Source organism: Lytechinus variegatus, chromosome 6 (genome assembly GCF_018143015.1).
Source record: "Lytechinus variegatus isolate NC3 chromosome 6, Lvar_3.0, whole genome shotgun sequence".
NCBI lineage: Eukaryota > Metazoa > Echinodermata > Echinoidea > Temnopleuroida > Toxopneustidae > Lytechinus > Lytechinus variegatus.
Window position 1 is genome coordinate 36710808 of NC_054745.1, and position 24122 is coordinate 36734929.

The window sequence follows — 24122 nt, forward strand, 5'->3', positions numbered from 1 at the left end:
CTATAACCTTTTTTTCTATTGCCTTTTTTTTCATTAATATACCTTTACATGTATGTATTTTGTACTAATTTTGAATCATTCCAATGCTGTAAATTATACCCAATATCCACGATCGGTATTCGCGTTTTTGTTGTCACTTTCTCAATCTAGCATTAAAACACATGAGCGCACAAGCCATTGGTAAAGGTGAGGTACAAATTATTTTGAAGGCCCATCTTACCATTTTACAAGGGATAGTTTTTTTTTAGAACATCCCGTTTAATTTCAGGTCTTAATGACTCGCTTGATAGATTACGTGTCAAGAGACCGAGGTAGAGTAAACGCAATCGATATTCAAACAAGCCGATGGCACAATGGAAATCACATTGGAATACTCCTTCCTCCATGGATTTAGGGCCAACCTTTTTATCCCGGCCTTTTACTTCATAAAAAAGTGAGATCATGACATTCTTTTTCTTTCACGAAGATTATTATAAATCCCGGTTTAACCAATGATGTGTAGAAGATGACATGGAACGTTGTTTCGTCTTGCAGTCGCGCGTTACTTGCAAGTTGATTATTGTTCTCAATGCAGCCTCCTCATTGGTTAATCGTTTCGCCTTTTTTGGCAAGCGGTTACTAGGGCTGCGTTTTAGCGACCTCAACCCAGAATCATGATTGGAATCACGATTTGAATCATGATTCAAAACAGCAACATGAATCACGATCCGACAGAATCAGCGTTTATACGACCATCTTTCTAATGCTGTTTCACCCTGAATTCGGGCCGATCCAGTGCGCATCACAGTGCGCAGTTTGACCCAGGAAGTATAGGTCAACATTTTCGCGCGTGTTTCTAACTTCACGTCGGCTGCTAGATTTTTGCTGCCACCGGAGCTAACGCACGATCGTTTGTGCAAGTGCAACTCGGCTTCCGAAAAATAAATCTTTTACTTCCAGAATTCTGTATATTGTACCTCGTATTGTTTTTGTTTAATTGTATTCAATCTTGTCGGGTCATCAAAAATGGTGTTCGGTAGCCGTAGTACTGGGCACGAATTCTGTTAATTTTGTCTCGACAGGCGATGCCACATCTCCGTTGAAATCCCTCCCTCGCAAGCGCCGCTGAAAGGGACTCGTAGATCGTCTTATATTTCTGTGAATCCCGGTAAGGGATGCTTGTGCTTCAGGCTGAGCCCAAAGCACAAGCAGAGCCCTGAGTTCGTCGTCAGTCCAATTTGTGCCTTTGGAACTTGAAGACATGATTGATGAAAACAGTGAAATCAGGGTGACCAGACGTCCCGTATTTCCCGGGATTGTCCCGTATTTCAGAATATTGAACAAAATGTAGTTAATACATTTAAAAGTGACGAATTTTCATTAAATAACCAACAGCTGACGAAGCAGGGACAACAATTAAATCGATAACTGTAAACTTTTGCAAGTTCTGCGATGATTTCTTGCTAATACATTGCAAACGAACTGGCCTCCTGCCTGTGTGTGGCAGGCTACTAGCTAGGCATGGAGGATCGAAGCAAATTCTCAATGGTGCAAACACCTCACATGATAAACAGTTTTTCCACCAAAATAATCACAAAATCGGCGGGAAATTCTTATAATTATACTATGGATTCTCAGTTTAATGATTTGGAGATGTAATCGGAGGAAAATGTTATTGACTTTTCATAGATCTAGTTGTTTCAGCTTTCGTTTTGAGTCTTGGTGTGCACGATGCCGCGATGTTTCATCTAATTTTTAAGTTTGACAATATGTTTCACTTTGAAATTTTATTCATTTCTAAAACATTTTATGTTTAAAATTTTAAAAATACATTTAAAAAAACACCAAATAAAGTTATGATTTTTATTAGATGATTGGATTTTTTGTTTACTTGAAGTTTGAACTTTTCCCTTTTCTTTATTTTATATATACCCTATCCTTTCTGCTTGCCCTTTTTTGTTCCATCTATCTTTATTTCCTATCTTTCTTTCCTCGACATTTTCTTTTCTCTCTCTCTCTCTCTCTGTTCATTTTTCTTTGTTTCCTTCTTTATCGAATATACTTTTTTATTTCCTTCATTCTTTCTTTCCTTATAATTACCTTGGCTTCCTTCTCTCTTCGTCTCCTGTTTCTTTTCGTTCTTTCTCTCCTTCATTATTTTCTATTTTTTCGTTCTCTTCCCCTTCATTCTTCCCTTCCATTCTTTATTCCTTTCTTCATTTTCCCTTCTTATTCTTTTCCCTTATTTTTATTTTCTTTCTTTTGTTTCTTTCTTTCAAAGAATGAAGGAAACATGTTTATTTCCTTCATTCTTTCTTTCCTCCTTCTTTTTCTCACCTTTCCCCCTTTAATTATCTCCTTTATTTTGCGAGACATTTATTAATCTTCCCTTCCTTCCTTTCTTTCTTTCTATATTCATTTCAAAGAATGACGGAAACCTTTTTTTATCTCTTATTATTTCTTTCATCCTTTTATTCTAACTTTCTGTTATTTTTTCTGTTTTCCTTTATTTTCTTTCCTTCCCAATCATCTCTTTTCTTTCTCTCCTTCATTCTTTCGTTTACCTTCCCTTCTAATTCTTTATATTTTTTTCAAAAGTCTTATAATTATACTATGGATTCTCAGAAGCCCACACTTTGTGTGGGCTTCTTTGTTGATCTTCGTTTGTCAATTGTCCCGTATTTCATTTTGTGAAATATGGTCACCCTGAGTGAAATATACAAATGACGCTACAGTACAACCCCGGGGTACAATACACAGAATGATAATTCAAAATGCACATGACAATTGGCATATACCGGTACTAGTACACTGGCAATCTGCTACACGAAAATTAACCTGCACGAAACACAGCGCGCGCCTTTGAGTCGAACCCGGAAGAAGCACGACACAATGACGTCATAGAATCATGATTCAAATCACGATATCGTTTATACGACCCTTTTCGTTCGTGATTCTACAGAAACGTCTTTCCAAACGCCCCTTTTTCCGTGTTTCATGTTTGTGATTTGAAAGACGTTTATTTCCACTTTCGACTAAACGCAATCGTGATTCTGCAGAATCGTGATTTGAATCATGATTCTAATCATGATTCTAGGGTAATAAAGTGTCGAATAAACGCACCCTAGGGCATTTCGGTTAGCTCGGCGGTGGCAAAATAGATTTTTTCATGGAGCAGGGTCAAAATGGAAGTCAAACTTCGAAGGCGTTTTTCTCCTGATTTTATTTTCAAGAGCCCAATTCTCCTTGCATTCTAAGGCTAATATCTCCACTAATATTCACTCTTAAGGGTCGAGTGATATATCAAATTAAAGGTAAAGAAATGGGACATAATCGTCACAAAAAAATCGGATTTGAAAAATTCGGACTTGTCTCTCATTTCGGTGTGACGAGTCACACATCATGAAAATATACTTATTTTATATGGCTCCAAACAGTATGTTATCCAAAAAAGTGGTACCATATTTATGAGGTATGTTTTATATGGCACGCCCATATGGAAACAATTAACTATATATTTCACTTGAAAAAATATGTTTCTCTTCCACTAAACCATTTCATTCAAACAAATTCATATTTCACTTTTAAAATGCATTCCAGTTTATCAACAAAATATATTTCATTTTAAAAATATATATATAATTCACTTTAAAAAATATATAGTTTTACTTAAAAAAAAGGTTCACTTTTAAAAAAAATATATTTCACTTTTCAAAAAAATATATTTCACTTTAAAGAAAAATGTATTTCACTTAAAAAAAATATTTATATTTCACTTTTGAAAAAGGATATTTCACTTTTTGAAAAAGTATATCTCACTTTTCCAATAAAATATGTTTCACTTTTGAAAGAAATATATTTTACTTTTCATTTTTTTCGACGAAGAATCATTGCACTTCTTACATTTAAATTTGAGAGAAAACAAATCCTTTCACTTTCGTTGGATAACACATGCGGCTGCCGTATTCGACCGTACGTAAAATTTATCTATCTACCTACATATATATCTATCTCTCTGCCTAATATATATCTTTTTGTTTAAATATTTTTTCCATCTATCTTTCTATCTATCTATCCATCCATCTATCTGTCTGTCTATTTATCTATCTATCTCTCGAAATATCTATTTTTTTTATTTATCTGTATAATAATTATCTGATTAAATATGTCTGTCTATCTATCTATCTACAAATCTATCCATCTTGTCTCTCTGTCTCTTTATCTATCTATCTATCTAATATATATTTATTTTATTATGTCTGTAAATCTGTTTATTTATCAATCACTATCTATATATCTCTATCGTATGTCTATCTGTTCAAAAATAAGTATGTCTATCTGTATGTCTACCTGTTATCTTTCAATCTAATATCTATTCATCTGTTTGAATAATTATGTCTGTTTATTTGTCTGTTTATCTATTTACTATTTATCTATTAAGTCTGGATATGTTTTCTATCTGTCTACCTATCAATAAATATATCGATCTATTTTCTCTCTATCTATACGTGTATATCTATATATCTATCTTTCTATCTGTGTGTGTATACTTATGTATCTATGTATCTATGTATGTATCTGATTCTATGTGTATATCAAATATCATAATCACCGTTAGCATCATCATATTTGCCATCCATCACTATCAGCATCCTCCTCCTCATCATTGTATTTTTGATCGTCAATCAATATCTATTTAATGTCCATCTGTCTATCTTATACCTATTTATCTGTTTATATCTATCTATCTTTTAATATATATCTATCTTCTATTAATCTATCCACCTATCATTTATCTCTCCATCCATCTATCTATTTATCTATCTTTCTTATATGTATCTATTTAAATATGTATGTTTATCTGTCTGTCTATTTATCTTTCATACTTATATCCACTCATTTGTTTAAATAATTATGTCTGTTTATCTATTTATCTACGACAGACCACCTAATTCATCCACAGGACGAATAAAATCTAGTTTCACTTGTTACATTTTATATCTGAGAGAAAAAAAAATTACTTTTGTTGGATAACACATATGGCTGCCGTATTAGACCGTACGTACATTTCATTCCTCACGTAAAAAATCCATTCCTCTCGCTACGAAAACATTTCACCCCTGTTGAAAAATTTATTTCACTCAATTGAAAAAAAATACGTTCCTCTTTTTTTCTCAGCCTGTAGGCGGCGCGCACCATTGTTGGCGGGACGAGGTAACAGAAATGGTTGCAAAATTTTCGCTGCGCTGAGGGGAAAAATCATGAATGCGGTTGCAACACAAAATAACAAGGATATGGGGATACCAGCGAACCCAATTACATCACTTTCCCACGTGCAAGAGAATGCATGAGGTGGGCCCATAAACTAAAATCGTAAAGTTTGATTTTATCGCTGATTATACACAATAGCCAGTGCAATCAGCTGGTGCATTTGGCTCTACGATCAATCACTAACCGTAGCACGGTCTGGGTTTGCACTTTTAGGCATGAGGCATGGATACTATATACATACACTATCTTCGAGGCTCAATGGTCAAGGTAAGAGTTGAAATTTTCCTTTTCTCAATTCCGTCTGTCGTTTACTTCAATGAAATACGATGATCGTAATGATTGATAAAATGAAAATTACAAAAAGCTACATTTCACTGGTCAACTCGCTTGTATCTGCCAAATTCTTTCCATTTGTCCGAGACATGAATGGGGGATTTCCAATGCTACTCTCAGCACGGGCAGTGCTTTACCAACTTTAGAAAAGACATAACAAGTGAGTATACGGGACCGAAGTTGGGTGATGAAGTCATCGCTCAACCCTAAAAAAATTGGTGTTAGCGGTGAATGTCCACCGAAAGCGATGACGTTTTCACCCATTCAGTCCTGTATGCTTTCCGCTTATGTCTTTTTTTGAAAATGATGAAGCACTGTGACAAAATGGTGAGAATATGATTTTGCAACGCAAGTACAAGCGAGTTGACCAGTGAAATGTAGCCGTATGTAAGCTTCCTTTCATCAATCATCACGATTATCGTATGTCAATGAAGTAAAAGACAGACGGAATGGACAAAAGTGAAATTTTAATACCTTGTCCATTCAGCTCCGTAGATAGTGTAGTGCCATGGATTGCGTGCTTCATGCGTGGAGCTATTCATGCTTCATAACATGCCTACAAAACTTTAGTGATTGATCGTAGAGCCGAATGCAACAGCTGATTGCACTGGCTATTGGTATAATCAGCGATAAAATCAAACTTTATGTTTTGTGTTTGTTTGCGCCCACCTCGTGGTGCATTCTCTTTCACCTGGGAAAGTGACGCAATTGGGTTCGCTGGTGTCCCCATATCCTTGTCATTTTGTGTGCTGCAACCGCATTCATGATTTCTCCCCTCAGCACAGCGAAAAATTTGCAACAATCTCTGTTACCTCGTCCCGCCAGCGCGTTTCCGTTTTACACCCTGGCGAAGGCATTTTCCGGAAAAGTAGCCAAAAAAGCGACTAGTGAAGAGTCTACACACGTCGCTGGTTGCATGCAGCGTGCGACACAGGCGAGTCCACCACCGCATGCAATTTGCACAGTTACTGATCAGAGCACAGAGTTCCTCGGCACTTCATGTACAGAGAGAGCAGCAGTCAGGAGTGAAATCCGAACATGCTTTTGCAGTCGCGTTGTTTATGATAGTTTTTTTTATAAAAATAAATTATTAACTAAATGAATAGAATGACAGACAAAATCAAAATAAACAGATACTTATAATGGAAAGACAAATTGAAGTTTGATGGATTGATACACTTAGAAGCTGCCGAAAGATAGATAGAAGACTGATAAATAAATAGAGACAAGATAGACAGATAGATAGAAATAGAGAGAGAGCTAGGTGGATAGATAGATAGAAAGAGAGAGATGTTGTAGATAGAAATATGGACGGACAAAGAGAAAGAGAGAAAATGCTAGAGAGGGAGAGAGATAGAGAATTTGAGAGACAGATAGATAGATGTTAGATAGATAGAAAGATAAAGAATGAGAGAGAAAGAGAAGATAGACAAATAAACAGATAGATAGATACATAGATAGATATATAGATAGAGAGAAGTAGAGAAAGACAGACAGATGGACAGATAGATAGAGATAGATAGATGTTAGATAGATAAAGAGGAAGAGAGACAAAGAATATTAAATTAACAGATAGATAAGTTAAAAAATAGATAGATAAATAGATAGAGAGAACAGAGAAAGACAGACAGATGGATAGAGAGATAGATAGAGAATTTGAGAGATAGATAGATGTCAGATAGATCAAGAATGAGAGAGAAGAGCGACAAATTAACAGATAGATTCTGTAGTTACATAGGTAGGTAGAGAGAGAGAAATAGAGAAAGACAGACAGATGGATGGATAGAGAGATTTGAGATAGATAGATGTTAAATAAAGAATGAGAGGCAGAGAAGATTATTAAATAGATAGATAATGCAGTTACATAGATAGAGATAGAATTTGAGAGATAGATATATAGACAGATAGAGAGAAAGACAGACATCAGCAAGTCGGCAAGTCAAATGATCAAACCTGGAAAGTATAAGCTAATGCAGCTGCATTTGCAAGACAGTACGGTATGTTCTGCGGCTAACTTCGGTGCGGACTTTGGATCGCGCGCCCAGCTGATAATGTAAACAAACGTAGACGTAGACTTTTCACTAGTCGCTTTTTAGCTACTTTTCCGGAAAATGCCTTCGCCAGGGTGTAAAACGGAAACGCGCGTCCCGCCAACAATCGTGCACGCCGCCTACAGGCCGAAAAAAGAGGAACGTATTATTTTATTTCTTTGCAATTGAGTGAATTGAATTTTGTAACAAAAGTGAAATGGTTTTTGTGGACAGAATCAATGAATTTTTACGTGAGGAATGAATTTTACGTACGGTCCAATACGGCAGCCGTATTATCATCCAACAAAAGTGAAAGGATTTGTTTTCTCTGAGATTTAAAATGTAACAAGTGAAATTAGATTTTAATTCGTCGTGCGGACGAGTTAGATAGACTGTCGTAGATAAATATACACAAAAAAGTAAGCCCCCCCCCCTAAACCAAATTGCTGTAACTCTTGAACGGAATCATTTCGAGATATGATATTTCGTAGGTGTTTTTTTACACACATTAGGCAACTCCTGGGGAAATATGAGGTTGATCGGTAAGTCACGCATGAGTAATCAAAAATTAAATGAAAAATGACCATTTTTAAAAGTCACAAGAGTCGTTTTTCAGATTGTGCAAATACAATGTTGGACAAAAGTTGTCTTTTAGGTGAATTTTATGGAGTTATACTGGTTTACTATCCATCATTTAGCCACTCCACACACAATTTTGATATCGTATGTTCATGGTTGAGTGAGCACATTGTATTGCAGGGGGCCGCGGAAGCGGGGGGAGGGGGTTCAGCCCCCTCCCACTTTTTTTCAAAAAGCATGTACAAAAATGTAAAAATGACCATACGATTGTGATTTTTTGCATGGTCAGCCCCCACCCTCCCTCATTTGGCTCAGCTTCCCCCCAACTTTTAAAACTGTTCCGCAGCCCCTGTTTTGTGACGTATCATCATAGGGGGTTATGGTAGTATCCTTTACAACTTGTTAGATAATGTTAAAATTTGAAAATGTTGGTTGCTCCCCCGATTATAGGCCCCTCCCCCATTTTAAAATTCTGGGTCCACCACTAATGTACCCATAAATTGAACTTATCATGAGAAATTGTTACGAAAAGAATACATTTATGCCGTATACTTGCTTATGATATTTGAAAATTGTATTTTTTGTTTTTATTACATGTTCATTGAACCTTGAAACGATGAATATTGTTGAAGATCCTCTTCCCAAAAATGACTGTCATCACTTTCTTTCATTCTTACTGATATAAATGTGCAAAAAATCCAATTATTGCAAATTTGGACTTGTGTTTATTCAACCGTCAAATTTAGCCAAAAAGTTATATCGTACTTTAGAAAGTACCTTTTACAAGCCTTCTGACTATTTTTCATAAGAATGAAGAATTCGTTCCAGTAAAACGGAATCGATGTCAGGATATTTGGCTTGTGACTTTTGAAAAGCGAAATTTTTGCATTCTGACGGTGCTCACTGAAGCATGACGCAAAATAAGTCCACATTTACTCAGAGGGTAGCTTATGAAATTACCTACAAGCCCATGTAAAAATATACTAAAAACTGGCATTGGTTCGGAAATTATTGATGTTTGTTTAAGGGGGGACTTACTTTTTTTGGTTGTGTATAGATAAACAAACATATTTATTTAAACGAATAAGTGGATATAAGTATGAAAGATAAATAGACAGACAGATAGACATACATATTTAAATAAATACATATAAGACAGATAGATAGATAGATGGATGGATGGAGAGATAATGATATGTGGATAGATTAATAGAAGATAGATAGATATATATATCAAAATATAGATAGATATAAACAGATAAATAGGTATTAGATAGACAGATGGACATAAAATAGACATTGATTGACGATCAAAAATACGATGATGAGGAGGAAGATGCTAATAGTGATTGATAGCAAATATGATGATGATGATAACGGTAATAATAGATTCAGACGCAGATAGATACACAGGTACATACACAGATAGATAAATGCATGTAGATGGAGAGAAATAGAGAGAAAATAAATCGATATATTTGTTGATATATAGACGGATAAAATAACATGTTAAACAGATTTAAAAGATAAATATTAAATAGATAATCAGTCAAATAAACAGACGTGGTTATTTAAAGCTTGTGTATAGTTTTGGTAAATCCACCAAAATGCACCTATCACTATTCCAATTCATTGCTAGCTAATATAAATGGATATGCCCTATAACAGTTATGATGCGGAGGATATGAAATGAAAATGTGTTTTACAGGATAAATTTTGCGATTTTACATGGAAGTTTAACTTGATCGGGTCACCCGATCAAATTAAAATATCTGTGTGTTTTTGTCTTTCAATAAAATCTTATTCCAAATCTTGGAATGGGCTGAAACTTTCAAGATATGTTTTTTGTCTGAAAGTTTTGGATATCTAATCACTAAATCTATAACATAAGTGCTTGAATGCCCATTTTTTTATTTAAAACAAGCATCGCCGAGAGAGGGCGCTATATATCCAAGATTTGTATATTTGAAATTTTCTCAGAGAAGTGCAGTTGGCAAAATATCTAACGGTCTGTACGCTTCAGTAAGACTCTCATATTAGATGATATTCGATTATCTATCACATTATTGACCCTTTACCAAAGCTATACACAGGCTTTAAACAGATCAATAAATATTAGATTAAGAGATAAAAGTTAGACATACAGACAGGACATATTCGATTTTCCACTAAGGAAAAATTAGTGTGGAAACGTTCATGGCTCACTTATGCCCATAAAGAAATTCGAAACATTCTACAATCTCGCATCGGCGTGACACTCGTGTGTATGAGTATGAGAGTACATTGTGCACTCGTCTGCCCGTACCGTCTTGTATACACAAAATATCCGCATTTCTCTCCCTCTCACGCTCTCTTCTGTATCCTCTCTTCCCATGGAGAAATCACATGGGTAGCCTAGCTAAGCTAACCATTTGTGAAATAAGCGGTATATATACTATGAATGTATTCTACCTTCAAATGACATCCATTGCTAACCTGCCATTAGAACAGCGATACTTCACAGAAAATGATTTTATTCCAATTAGAGAGTATTCCAGGCTTGTCCATCATGAGTCAATCACTGAGAAATGCATTTCATTAGGTTGCTCCAACAAATAACAAATGGCACATTTATCTTCGATCGTCCCAGTTTGGGACCAATATCTTCTACAATCATTGGCGATAAACCAAAAAAATAATACATGTATGGTTAATGAAAGTTAATCTCTCCATATAGCCCCTGTTCTTGAAAGCACACACAACAGATATGGCACAGGTACACAAACCGAAGAGCAGCAGATTTGTATTGGCGGGAGTTTTATACTCTGGCATATCTAGGGTCTGTTGCATAAAACTCAAACCTGCCAACCGATTTTTCACGTTGGAATCCCAAAGTTCTGATTGGAGCCCAATCTCCATATTACCAGTTGCTCTCAGAGTACTGCCAAACAAAGCAGTTGATTCGACCCGAAAAATGTATGTAACAGACTCTTCTCTTTCCGTAGAATGGTAGTCTTACCACTGAAATATCTTATCGTATTTTTGCCAATTATTTGAGTCGTCACAAAATAAATATTTTTCACCAATTCTCCTCTCACACTCCAATGATACAGAAATTGTCTTTTGTATCATTTTCATTACGAATGCCTTGATGAGATATATTTAAAGAATGGGAAAGGGTCTGGTAGATGGTAAGGCACAGTGCAAGGTATTACTAAATAATTCGAATGATAGACTATTCCGAAAAGACAAAGCAGCAGTGTTCATCATGTTCATGGTGTTACGCAATGCCAGCATACCAGGGAGAGGACTTTATCTAACCTCTCTGAGCATGTCAGCATCTGTTTCAACCAAGGAGATATCAGCCCTAACTTTTCCTTGCTACACATATTGCTTGCATGTGAATAGCGCTCGCTCACAGTCAATGCATATTGCTACGCATCTGTCGATCGTGTGCTAGCTGTATGTGCTAATGGGGCTAAGGATGACAGTCCGAACTTACGACTGTCCTTCCGAGACTATTGTACGAACTACCGATGAGGATTTCTTAGCCAAAAGACAAACTTGTTGCTTTGACGCGAATTTTGCCCAATATTTATGAAAAATTCTGAACCGCTAGTTCATTTATTCATCTTTCAACATAGGGAACAAGAAAATAAACCAACTTGTACGTAGCGCGAAATAATTTTTTGTTTGAGTGAAATGGTTTAATAGAAGAGAAACATATTTTTTTTAATGAAATACATTTAATTGTTTCCCTATGGGCGTGCCATAGTTTTATTAATGCTTGGAAGATCAGGAGGCATTCTTTGCGGTTTATGTCCAAGTCGTCTAATGCCCATTCGTCCAATTGTCAACTCGTCTGCTATCATTTGGTCTACCATCAGTTCTTCCATTCATCACATAGTCAACTTTTATTTAGTCTAATGCAATTCCGTCTAATTGGTACAATAGCCATCTTGTCTACATACCATTTGGTCTAATTAGACTAAATTAAAATTTTGCGAAATAAATTAAAGTGAAATTGTAACTATACTAACTAGTTAGGAGACGAAATGTTGATTAGACGATATGTTAATTGGACAAAATGGTTGTTAGACGAGATTTAGATCGACGGAATAGCATTAGACTTAATGCAAGTAGACCATGTGGTGAGTTAATGCAAGTAGACCATGTGGTGAGTGGACGAGTTGGCAGAATATGAATTGGCAATTAATCTCCTTTGCAGTGATGTAAATCTACCTCTCATGGAAAAATGCAGTACCTACATTTTGCACAAGTTGAGATATTAGGCATTTTATGTTTTCTTCAAAGCCGCTAAAAAATCTTATTTTTAAGTATCCTTTTATAATCAAATTTAATAGTACATAAATGTGTATATCCCCCAAAGAACAAATATTGTTGTTGTTGTTGTTGTTGTTGTTGTTGTTGTTTGAGATATTGAATAAAATGTTGATACTGCAAGGAAAGTCGTAGAGAATTTTCGGTATCCCCATGGAAATCGTTGTACCTGAAGATATCTGAAGTATTTGAAGTATAATCTATATTTAATTCAAAGGGGAAAATATAATTCCTTAGAAAAATGGAGGGCGCCCTATATAAATAAACCCTCTGCGGTAAGGTCCCCCAAAATGTTTAAAAAATACACAAAACATCTTTGTAAAGTTCGTAATTGATAATTGGTTGATGTGTTTATCCATTTTAACTCTATGGCCCATATTTTGAAGTCAGGTTTAACTTAGACCATGGTCTAACTCTGTGCTGAAATTATGAGAAGCAAAACGTTTTATTTTTTTTTACAGTGAATGCTTCTCATGTTAACTGTATGGTAAAGACAACTGCCATACTTATTCTTCCCAGGCAGTTAATAATGTTTTGGGAGTCAAAAGAGCTGATACATTGAACCTCTTCTGTTAGAAATTCATGTTACAAATGGCTTTCCATAGTTAAACCGCAACTTTAAACCAGAGTTTAACTTAAACCCGACTTCGAATACGGGCCTATGAGTTTGTACTTAGATGTTGATGTAATACGAGCTCAGAAACACTGGAACGACCTCCAAAAACCATAGCACCCTCTGAAGCAAAATTATATTCTTCAAGAGACAATTTTCATGAACTTAGGACCTCACCACGGTTCTAGGACAATTACCCCCAGACAATTACCCCCCCTGACAACTACCCCCGGACAATTACCCCCCGAGGACAATTACCGCCCGGACAACTACCCCCCGGACAATAACCCCCCCAAGGACAATTACTCCCTGGACAGTTACCCCCCGGACAACTACCCCCGGACAATTACCCCTGGACAATTACCCCTGGACAATTACCCCGGACAACTACCCCCGGACAACTACCCCCCGGACAATTACCCCCCGGATAACTACCCCCAGGACAATAACCCCTAGACAAAGGGAGTGCACAGAGTCATAGATCCAGGGGGGCCGAGGGGCCCGCCCCCCTATTGGCGGAGCAAAAAAAATGAAGAAAAAAGGGGAAAGAAATAAAAAAAAGAAAAAGATGGGGAAAGAAAGGAGGGAAAAGAAGAGGTAAAATAAAATGAGGGAGACGAGTGAAAAAAAAGGTCAGGGGAAGACTTGGAAAATGATTAAAAAATATATTTCGTACTCGCTTCGCGCTTATATAGCCTGTTTGATTAGGTACATATCTTGCTAATTAGGCTGATATGTAGCTTAAAAAGTTAAGTTTTGAAGTCGATATACAAAGCATATATCAGCTCGGAAATTATTCATTATTTTTTTATTTACAATTTGATTTTTAAGTGCTCTGTTTAATGCCCGTTTTAAGGCGTGAATATAACTTGCAGCTTGCATGCGCTATGCGCTCGCATAATTTGATTTGCCAAATTATATAACAAAATACTTAAAACACCCTTTCATGACAGTTTACCAAAAATTTCGTCTCACGATTTGCGCTCGCATTTTTGCTAGAAATATATCAACTCACAAATCCTATTCATGATTACAAAAGTACTTAAAATATCCAGTTTTCAGGCCTCAGTGTCAACACATTTCACTCACTCATTAGGCTTATTACATTAATAAATATGATAATAAAAAATCATGAATTCTTAACGACTAAATTGTTCCTTTTCAGAAAAGAATATCGACAATATCACAGTTTCATATGTTTCATATCGCGCTTAGGAAGAGGAATAAGAAAGTTGTCACCAGTTTCATTTGATGACAAAATGTCCTTAGACCTAGAATGTCCAGGTCCTACGTCAAAATACTAATGAAGATATCAGCTTGCGCTTCACACTCGCATCATTTATTAAGTGCTTTCCACATCCACTTCACCATTTTCATACCGGAATATCAAGTATTTTCTGCTCGCGCTTCTCGCTCGCATTATTGATTTTCGTGATAAATATATCAGAATGCCCAGATTCTAAAACACGCGCACAATATTGAGATATGCAGCTTCATCTTTATTCAAAACGTGCTAAAATTGTCTAGTTTCAGATCAGATCGCGCTTTGCGCTCGCATAATTAATGTAGGAAGAACAAAAAATTACCCATTCTTTTTCATGATTTACAAAACATGATTAGAGTGTCCCATTTTTAGGTCTGAAATCTCAATTTTTTTCTGCTCCCGCTTCGCATCAATTGTTTGGTTTTATACTTATACTGTTAATGATTACAAAAAGTGCTAAAAATGTCCTTTTTAGGTCGGAATTTCACCAGAAATTCAGCTCGAGCTTCGCGCTCACATTAGTTAACAGTTTAAATATGTATCGTTTTAATGGCTAACTGCAAAACCTTCTTAACAGGTCCCTTTCCGATCACGCCATAAACCATATTAAAAGTTTCTGCTCGCGCTTAGCACTCGCAGTAATTATCTGTATAGTTACATACGCATCTTATTCAGCTTCATAAACATTGCCCAGAATCGCCAATTTTCACGTAAAAATATATATTATTATTATTTATTATTACTTATTATTTGCACTGCGCTTTTCCCATTAGGCCATAACTAATACGACATCGGCGTTCCCCCCCCCCCCCCCCCACCGCCCTTATTTTTCACTACCAAGGAAATAAGAGAAAAGCAAAGGAATGATGGTGAAATATAGGCCTATCATTTTCGAAAAAATGTTAAGTCAAAATCTATCAAAAACTTTGATTTTTGTAATAAAAATGCTTCGCTCAGAACTTCTTATTAATTTTTACGTTATACGCTGTATCGAGCCCCCTAACAATTTTTGGCCCATTATTCCACAGGGACAACCCCTTCAAAAAACAAAAAAAAATCAACTTTGAGCGGCCGATCTGGGTAAATATGGGTGAAAAAAAACTTTCGGCCTCCCTCCCCCCCCCCCCCTATTGGCAAGAGCTTGATTCGCCCCGGCCATCTACAAATCTTAACGAAACCCAGAATTCGATCATGATTTGTATGTCACCATAGCAGAAGAGTATTCGTTTTGGAAATCTTCGCAGTGGCGTATAGTATACGGGGGGGGGGGGCCAGAGGGGCACGTGCCCCTCCCTGAGACTTGGTTTGCCCCCCTGAAAAAAAATTGACGGAGCAAAAAAAAGGGGGAGAAAGAAAAAAAAAGAAGGGTAAAGATAGAAGAAAAAAGAAAAGGAAAATGAAAAGAAGAACAGGATTGAATAATATAATGTTTAGGGAAGACTTTCTTTATATGTCACTTTATAAAATTTTCGCTCACGCTTCGCATTGCCTTTTCGATGAGATTCATATCTTGCTTAATATAAGCTGATATGGAGCTTAAAGTATCAAGTTTTGAAGTCAATATAGAAAACATATTTCATCTCGGATATCGAGCTTTTATTTTTTTTATTTGATTTTAAAATTGATTTTTCAAATGCTCTGTAAAATTTCTGTTTTATGGTCTATTAATATTTTCAGCTCACGCTGCTCCTTCGCATTATTTGATTTGCATAGGCCTACTTCTTTATAAATTCTTACAAACCGTCCTTATATGTATACTACCATGATTGTCAATTTGTATAGAAAAACACTGTATTTGATTATGTCATAATGTTAACAATTTCGTAATTTTAGTACTTAATTTCCTTCTTTAATGTTTAATGGCTTTCACCCAAGAATAATACACACAAAAACACCTTGTACCTTTACCATTTAGGGCTTAAATGGTAAAATTACAAGGTGTTCTTGTGTGTGTTATTATATTTGCATACATTTTTTAAAGCTTACTGTATTAAGTCATAAAGCCATATGTGCTGCTCGCAACCCAGGTGAGGTAAATGGGTACCTGGCAGGAATTTATTCCTTGAAACGCAGCGTGCGTAACAGCTGCACTGCTAAAGCCAGGGTAATTATGCTGCATATACTGTAGAGCGCTCAGAGACTTCTGACAAAGTAAGTGTTAAGTGCTATATAAGCAAGTATAATTATTATTCATCTGGAATGTGCACCAATTGTTTTACAATTCTTAGCTACTTGTTAGTTGATTGTTTTAAAATAACAGGTTTATAGTTCCTACTTGACAGTGTTAGTGTTGATAGTTTCGTTATCGATACCTATGAAGGTTTTTTTTACGTTTTATCTATTTGCCTGATTTCTTTCCTGAAATTAAACCCAAAATAAATATTTTTAAAAATCAGATCAGTTGGAATCAGAGATATTCAGCATTTATGATTATTATGACTTATTGTGTTGAATCTTTCTATGAAAACTTAGTATGAGGGCCACTTTACACATTTTCTGATGATGTATATATGCATAGGTTTCAGGTAGAAGCCCCCCCCCCCATTTTTCATGATGCAGAAGGTGCCGCTAAACCAAAAATAAGGAAAAAAAGAAGAAAAGTGAGAGAACAGGAGAAAGACCAATATAAAAGAGAAAGAAAAAAGTAAAAAGTTATTAACGTAAGATAAAATATGAAATATTTCGAAAACCTGTGACACCGACCAAAACTTACAATAGGTCCCGCTTAATTATAACCTTGATGCTGGAGAGAAGGGGGGGGGATTTTCTGGGGGTAATTGTCCGGGGGGTAGTTGTCCGGGGGTAGTTGTCCGGGGGTAGTTGTCCGGGGGGTAGTTGTCCTGATCCCCCTTACCACAGAGGGCACCCTTCAGAACAAATAATAATCACAGTTAAAATGAGAATCCGCTCTCAACATGTCACGACCTATAATGTGGAATCATATTTTTGTTGTCTATTTTGCATTTGCTATCTGTCCTTATGTATATATACTCACAGCTTGTAACTATGTATATTGTGTTTTATGTGTTTGTAATGCTGGTGGAAAGCAAATTTCCATACAAATGGACTGTAATAAATGAACTTATGAACTTTCATTTTTCTTACCTATTATTTTCCCTTGAATTTCACTTTAATACATTTTTCTTGGTTGTGAAGCAATATCGACTGAGTAAGAAAAAACAATAATTTAAGTAGGACAATGCGTTTTTCCAAAGGGGAAATTAAGAATTTGCTTCACACACGGGTCGTGTAGGACTCATTACCTTGCAAATAAGACTAAGACCGCTGAGAAGAAGAAAATAAAAAGACACTAAAGAAGAAAGTCCAAGAATACCTTGGATGTTGTCTCGTAGAATCTTGCAATAACGCTTGGCACCATCCTTTCCAAGACCCTTTCCTCCTTTTCCGTGACCTGACATCTTGATGAAATAGAGCTAGATTTTACATGCCTTAATTTATATTGTCTGTATAAGTTCATTGTAGTTATTTCAACCACTTTACTTTGTTCTGTTGAAAATGAATGAATTGAGAATTAAATTATCGCAAGGTTGTGAGTTCGAATCCCAATCTGCCATTGTCTCCACTTTGATAAAATGGCCCGAGGGTAATATCTGTCCTATGTAAGGTCAGCAACTTTTGATGATTAACCTACACGTCAACAAACAATTTCTTTGGTAATTGGTTATACACCAGCTTGGCGTTTACCAGCAAAACGCTGTCCTGTCGAGTTCTTACGGGATTTGCCATAAACAGAAATAAATATCTACAATGATATCAATTTCTCCAAATACAACAAAAACAACATTTGTATGTTTTTGGCCAGAAATGGGCACATATACAACTACAAATTGATGATAAAGGAATACTTGAGAAATTAATTCGTAGTTATAGCCACTTTGAAAGAACAAATTAATTTCTGTAATATCTCAACATGTACAATATGTAGATACTTCATTTTTTCAAGGGGAAACCCTACGTTCAGTGAAAATAGACCTATTGTCTTTCTCAGTTATTGAAATATAGTTTTCCCAAAAGAAATGCACACAAGTGGATGCGCCATGTGGAAAAGAGTGGCTTACTGACTACTTTTCTAACAAAAAAGGAAAAATTGGAAGAAAAAGAAAACGTCAGATACTGCGCTTTTCCGTAGGGGGGGGGGGGGGGGGCGACACAGATATTTTGATTTGCGCCAAAGTAAGGCATGACTGCGATGAAGGAATCCAGATACCAATCATGTCATAATCCTTCAAGGTTTTCATAAAATCCGGGTCAAAACACCCTTTTAATGAATATACATTGTTATTGTTCAATAAAAACTTTTTAGTATCGATTCTCAAGTTAATTTCATTGTAAAGGGATTTGCAAATATGTAGGATTATGACACCATTGGCGTCTGGGTTCATTCATTGCGGTCATGCCTTACTTCGGCGCACAGCCTACGTCACTGCAAAAATACCTACTGATTATCCAAGCGCGAAGACATATCACATTAATGAGGTATCTGGAAGACAATGCTATTTCCAGCCGTGTGTAATGATTATGCTTCCATGTCATATCTTAAATTGATTTGTATTTTTTCTACTCACACAGTATAGATGGATACACGTACATGGATGAATGGATACATGATACCACTTTATGATTAAACAAAATACAATGAGAGCTAAAAACAAATAAAATAAGAAGCGTTTTAAGGCAAGGAGGTTTTGGCAAATTTTCTGGTAATTGAAGGACCTACATTATTATTTCGATGATAAAAAAATGAAATATTGAACAGATACTCCACTTTTCAAATAGTTTAAGAATCCACGTTAATTGATACAGTTCATACTTAAATAAATAAATTTATTCAAATATATCTCCTCCATGTGCTGATTATTTCATTCCCTTTTGTCTTCTTTTATCTTCACAATAGGTTGTTCATGTGCAAATCGAGGAGTCTATCCTGACAACCGCTGTGACAGATGGACTATGGTCCTGTCTTCAATCATTTCCAGAGCTATGTCACCTCACCATCTCAGACTCATCACTTGTTTTTCCTTCATCTCCTCCTGAGCTACCATCCGTCACAAACCTATCAGCCGAGAGAGTGACGTCACAGTGCTATGAAGGTCTAATCTCATCGCTCCCTGGTTTGGAAGGTATTGACATCACGATGGATGATGCAGAGGGAGACATCGCTCGTTACACCGCTGCCCTTCGTCGGACAACAGGGCAGAAACTCAAACACATTTATCTTTATGGTCCATCATTACTTTTACCAGGGAGGAGCCGTGTTTCGAGAGAGACAATGAGAGGACTGGGTCAGGTCATCAAAGAACATACACAGAACCTGCAGAAGCTCCATCTGGACAGGATGGGTTGTACACACGAGGATGACTTAGTTTACCTTATCGACTGCTGCAGACATGTGAAAGCGATGAAATACGTTACGTAAGTTCTTGCTTATTACAAATATTTTGTTGATATAGTTTAGATATCAATCCATTGCGGTGATTCAATTTTTACAGTGTTCATATTATGTATCATATTTTCAGTAAATATTTGGATACAACCAAAAAAGAAACGGTTCCATTCTTTTTAGCCATTGATAGTGTCAGGTGCTCTTAGAATTGCCATGAATATGTCAGGTCCTCAAATACATTTTTGTACTTCAATTAAAATTGGTATAATGACATTACCCTGTCATTAAATGTTACTGTTAGATAATAGCACCAGAATGCACATTTGCATTTTAATGTTAGTTCGATTGTAACTCTTGTATAAGCTCAAGTAGCCTACTATCATTAGTATTTCATACTTTCATGTCTAACTCGTACTCAATGTGAAATAATCGATTTGTTTATTGTATTAAAAATGTCCTTTTCAATATATCTTAACATTTCGTATGGACTAATTTTCTTTTATTACTTTAATAGATGTTACTTAAGTCATATATTTTGTTAAAAAGATTACGTTTCCGATCATCATAAATCCTAAAATGTATCCTGCATTTCAATTTGATTCAAATTTCAAATCATCCCCACCGCAATATATATCATAGGTACATTATTGTAATAATGAATTGCAACAATAACTGACATTCTGGGGGAGATAAGCCAAACTTGTTTGATACTCTCACCTATAATCCCGCATTTTTCATACATCAAAGTGAAAATAAAGATATTTTGAATACTCTAATATTTTGACATATAAATTTTCATTTCGGGAGAGTAAACAAAAGGTATTCAGTCAAACGAAAGCGTTACATACTACTAGCGTTTTAACATGAAACATACAGACACGCAAACATTTGGATACACATTCCCCATCTTCTTATAATTTCTTACACCCATCAGTTTGTTTCATGATTACAGGTTCTTTTACTGTGGGACGACGATGAGTGGCAGGCTGCATTCTCACCTCAAGCAACTTCACTGTGGATCTTCCGACGGTCTCAATGTGCATGTTTACCATGTAAGATATACTGTTATGCTTCTACACTGTATAATTTCAATGTCACATTAATGCATACCAGCAATAGAATTTATGGTTAAAAAGACGTACAACGCGTGAGTCTATTGGAATAATTGTTTATCATTCACATTGAAAGCAAACACAAGGATGCGATATAAAACATCATAGGCCTATGTATAATTGTATTTATTTCAAAATTTAACAATACAATATAGAAAATGGATCCTAATACGTTTTAAAGTAAATATCTACATCTTTGCTTCGATCTAAAGAAATAAATCCACATTATTCGCTTTTAACCTTAGTATACATAAATTTGCCTGCAGATTTTGTGATGTTGAATAATATGACAACGTAGAACTGAGGCATACGCTTAGGTCAATGCAGACGAACAAAAAAAGACAGCAAGTGCTATAAAAGAGGAAAGAAAGGACGGGGTTGAATTTCTAGTGTGCAATTTTCATTTCTTTAAAGTGCACAAAAGTAATTTCGGTCTTCGAAAATAGGGAGGGGGGGAGCAAATACAAAATCAATCATGACGTCGCCGTCCTGAGTCCGGTGGCGTCAAGGTTGATTTTGTTTTTCCTCTTTTCCAATTACACATTTTAATTTCTTCACTTTTATCACTTGGAGATATCATACATATATTTTCTAAACGCTTGAATTGATGCACTCTAGACCTTTTGCCAAATTTTATTTCCCGCATATTTGGCGTAGCTTTACTATTCTATATGCATTCAAATTATGTAAACCAACTTTTCCTAACATATCAATTTAGGCCCAATGAGAGCCCTGAGCCAGGCAACCCCCCCCCCCCTCTAAAAAAACATAGATTTGTCTATTTTTTGACAAAGTTTTCTATCGCACAACTGTCCAATCAGATCTTCCCCTTTCAGTGATTTGATTGAAAGACGCACTTAACAAGCAACATACATGCAATAGTAGCCTCGTTCAGATGTGAATACTTCCTAGTCGGGGTAAAATTCTATTGTGCATGGATTACAATTCTATGGATATATTTATTATCTAAGTAGTTTCCGTCTGTACAGAATTACTGCAGCCATCCTCTGACCAAGATACACCTTCCACCGACCAAGACACTAGCCATTGTTCTGTCTAGTTTGTAAAGCAAGATGTAGCTGGTTTTAAATGTAGTCTTATTCAATCTGCAGTAATGTACATCCCCTAATCTGATGAAAAGTACCTTGCATGGTTGTTTACTCGTAACTTCGGAAGTTTTAATATAGAAATTCATATCAAAAATTTTTCATTGGATAATTACTCTCTCCTGTCTTTACAATGCTATAAAAGTAAAGAAAAATGTACACAATGCAGTGTGTATAAAAAAAAGTTTTTATCTTGCAAAAGTTATTGTAAAATAAAATATTTGTAATATTGTTAGAGATATTCCGCATGTATGTATTGGTACAAGTCTCATTAAGGGAGTGTTGGTGTGAGTGTCGAAATAAGTTTTACCTGAGTGAGAACCAATGGTAAAGTTCGTAAAAAGGTGACTTGCTCAAAAATTAAGAGTTATGTGGATGAAATTGGACGTAAATGATGAAGAGCACAAGCACTTTAGGCAAGAGATTAATCTAATCATATATTTTTCCCTTCTACCACTCTTACATGCCCCCCCCCCCCATATACAGACCATCATAGACAGATAGGCCACGCCCATCACGAAATCTTCTTCACATGATGTTGTGAAAGGCATCGAACTGGCTTTATTCTTTATTATGTTATTCCTTGAAGTCATGATTGGGAGCATGTACTTGTGAAAAAAATGAAATGAAATGATTGATAGATAACGTTGTACAACGCCTACTTAGCTTGTTGTACGCGATCAAATGGGAGGCTGAATGTCACACATTCGTACCGTTGCACACAAGACGTACCATCCAAAATGTACCGTCCAAAATGTACCATTGCACGGCTTTAGAGGTGACGTCACAATGCGATTTCATTGAATAAGGTGACAATGCGCGTACAGCCCGCTGGCTAAATGCGCAACGCTGTCCAAGATCGATCATGTGCGCTTGTGGGATTTTGCTTTTTGCTTTCAATATTTTTGCTCCCTTTTCATAGATTACTGGAGGGAAAAACTTGTTTTTTCATATTTTCGCTAGATTCCGAGGCGTTGTACAACACAAATAGCGAATATTCTTATTCGTGCAATGGTGCAAGATTTTGCATTCGGTGAAAGAAAGAAACGCTCTATTCAACTCGGCTAACGCCTCGTTGAATAGAGCATCTTTCTTCCACCTCATGCGAAATCTCGCACCATCGCACTCATGCCTATTCGTTATTTGTATATTGTCGTTTGTTTGTAATTTTTTGTAGCGAATTGGTTCAGCTAGTTTCAATGACTCTATTTGATTTACATGAACTAAAAAAAGCAAATGGACAATGAAAAATTGTATCACGGTGCATGCGGGTTTTTTTCTACGTCGTTGACAAAACGCAGAAAATTAGTGTTCCCTGGCTAACTAATTTCTGCTAGCATTCGGGGAAAAATTGTTAATTAATGAAAATGCTATCTCATTAAAGAGACAGAAACCCAAGAATATATTGAAAAACAATTCCTATTTCATTGCTCGGGACACTTATCAAAGTGTAAACTTTTTAGTGATATGCACTGTTAACCGTTCGATAGCTGTAAATAATATGTGAACATAAAATTGTAGCACAACTCATCTACGATGTTTCCTAAAGTGATCAACTATGATTCATCATACGATGATCGGAGAACATGTAAACCAGACGAAACAAATGTAGCCAACCAATGAAAACACATTCGTTGAAAAATATAGTCATGGAAATCGAAGTAATTTTATAAAATCCGGCTGTGTTCATATTTGTTGTTATCTTTTAGGACGATGGCTATGATCGCTATTTCATCCCCCACACTGTCGATTGAGCAATCCACAACAGCGGATCCTCATCTCATGGAGTCACAAAACACTATGTAATGGACTAGAGGAGTCTGCATTCTGTTTTTTGTTTCCATCCCGGATCTATATGATGGATGGATGGAGTAGGACGACCTGCAATTGCTTCGGCCGATAGCACATTGAACAACAATTCTGGAGCCTTGCTGAATGGAATACGACATCCAAATGCTACTGTTACACCAACGGAACCGGTTGGTTATTAATATCGGTTTGGAGATAACCTCGTCGGTGTACCTGCGATTCTTAGCTGCCAAAAGATTTTACGATATATATTTTATTGCTAAGGATAATTTGCATATTTTCATGACTCATCAGCCGCAGAA

At 36.0% G+C, this 24122-nt stretch overlaps 1 protein-coding gene across 1 annotated transcript in view; it reads left to right on the plus strand.

Annotated features, from left to right (window-relative positions):
- LOC121417787 overlaps positions 1-23817 on the plus strand; it is a 30245-nt gene extending 6428 nt beyond the window's left edge. Inside the window, exons 2-3 of the mRNA XM_041611523.1 lie at positions 19305-19822; positions 23721-23817. Coding sequence (XP_041467457.1) covers positions 19305-19822; positions 23721-23817 — 615 coding nt within the window. The remainder of the gene's footprint in view (positions 1-19304; positions 19823-23720) is intronic.
- The last annotated feature ends 305 nt before the right edge of the window (positions 23818-24122 follow it).